The 986-nt window shown below is 31.7% G+C and overlaps 1 protein-coding gene across 1 annotated transcript; it reads left to right on the top strand.

Moving 5' to 3' along the window:
• Positions 1–366: 366 nt before the first annotated feature.
• On the top strand, positions 367–980 carry LOC113475516 (transitional endoplasmic reticulum ATPase-like; the record flags this gene model as incomplete). The annotated part of the gene is made up of 2 exons (XM_026839701.1): positions 367–603; positions 930–980. Coding segments are annotated over exons 1-2 (225 nt in total), but the record flags the coding sequence as incomplete, so codon positions are not given.
• Positions 981–986: the final 6 nt, after the last annotated feature.

The raw sequence follows: 986 nt of genomic DNA, 5'->3' as shown, positions 1-986 counted from the left end.
AGGTAAATTTAATGTAAAAACTAAAAAGTTAAAGTCAGAACCTACATTACTAAAGATAATTTCACTTTTTTAACCGAAACTTTTTAAAATGAAAATCATATTGTATAAATGGAATAGTTTAGTTGATTGGTTTGTATTTTAAATAATATTTCTATAAGGATAAAGTCTTATGGTGCAGCATGGGATGGGATATGGAATGTAGGCCAGGATTGGTTCTTTACCCCATTTTTTTAATAGCCCTATGCCTCTATCCAAAATTTAAAAAATTGTAAATGAAAAAAAAATCTTCACAATAACTTAAACTTGCTTAACAAATTTGTAGCTTTATAATATTTTTAATTTTCTGAATTTTTCCAACCTTGTTTTTTATCCTAACATTTCTTCTCCCAGTACCCTGTTGAGCATCCAGAGAAGTTCCTTAAGTTTGGTATGACACCATCCAAGGGTGTGTTGTTCTATGGGCCACCAGGTTGTGGTAAAACCCTCCTTGCCAAAGCTATTGCCAACGAGTGCCAAGCCAATTTCATCTCCATCAAGGGTCCCGAGATGTTGACCATGTGGTTTGGTGAATCAGAGGCTAATGTCCGTGAAGTTTTTGATAAAGTAAGATAAGAGGTTTTGGTAAAAAGTTAATAGAAAAACAATGTGTTTTCTACTTTAATCTTTATACCGAAATTTCAAAATAAAACCATATAATTTAATGGTGCTTTTAAAATGCGAAAGAGACACTTGCAAAATAGTTGGTAAAACTAACAAAAAATAGTTTACTCCACGCAACATGGAGGTTTTTCATTTTTTAAACCAAACTAAACGATTTTAAAAGGCTTTAAAAAGATAAGATTTTTACTTAGTTGATACTAACTTTAGCTGAATATATGTTGTACTAATTCTTGAGTAAAGCATCGAAAATTAAATATTTTTTAAACCAGGCGAGACAAGCTGCTCCTTGTGTCCTCTTCTTTGACGAGTTGGATTCGATCGCGAAA

Source organism: Ciona intestinalis, unplaced genomic scaffold (assembly GCF_000224145.3).
Source record: "Ciona intestinalis unplaced genomic scaffold, KH HT000734.1, whole genome shotgun sequence".
Taxonomy (NCBI): domain Eukaryota; kingdom Metazoa; phylum Chordata; class Ascidiacea; order Phlebobranchia; family Cionidae; genus Ciona; species Ciona intestinalis.
Note: the sequence above shows the minus strand (reverse complement) of the source record. Positions and strands in the feature narration are given on the sequence as shown.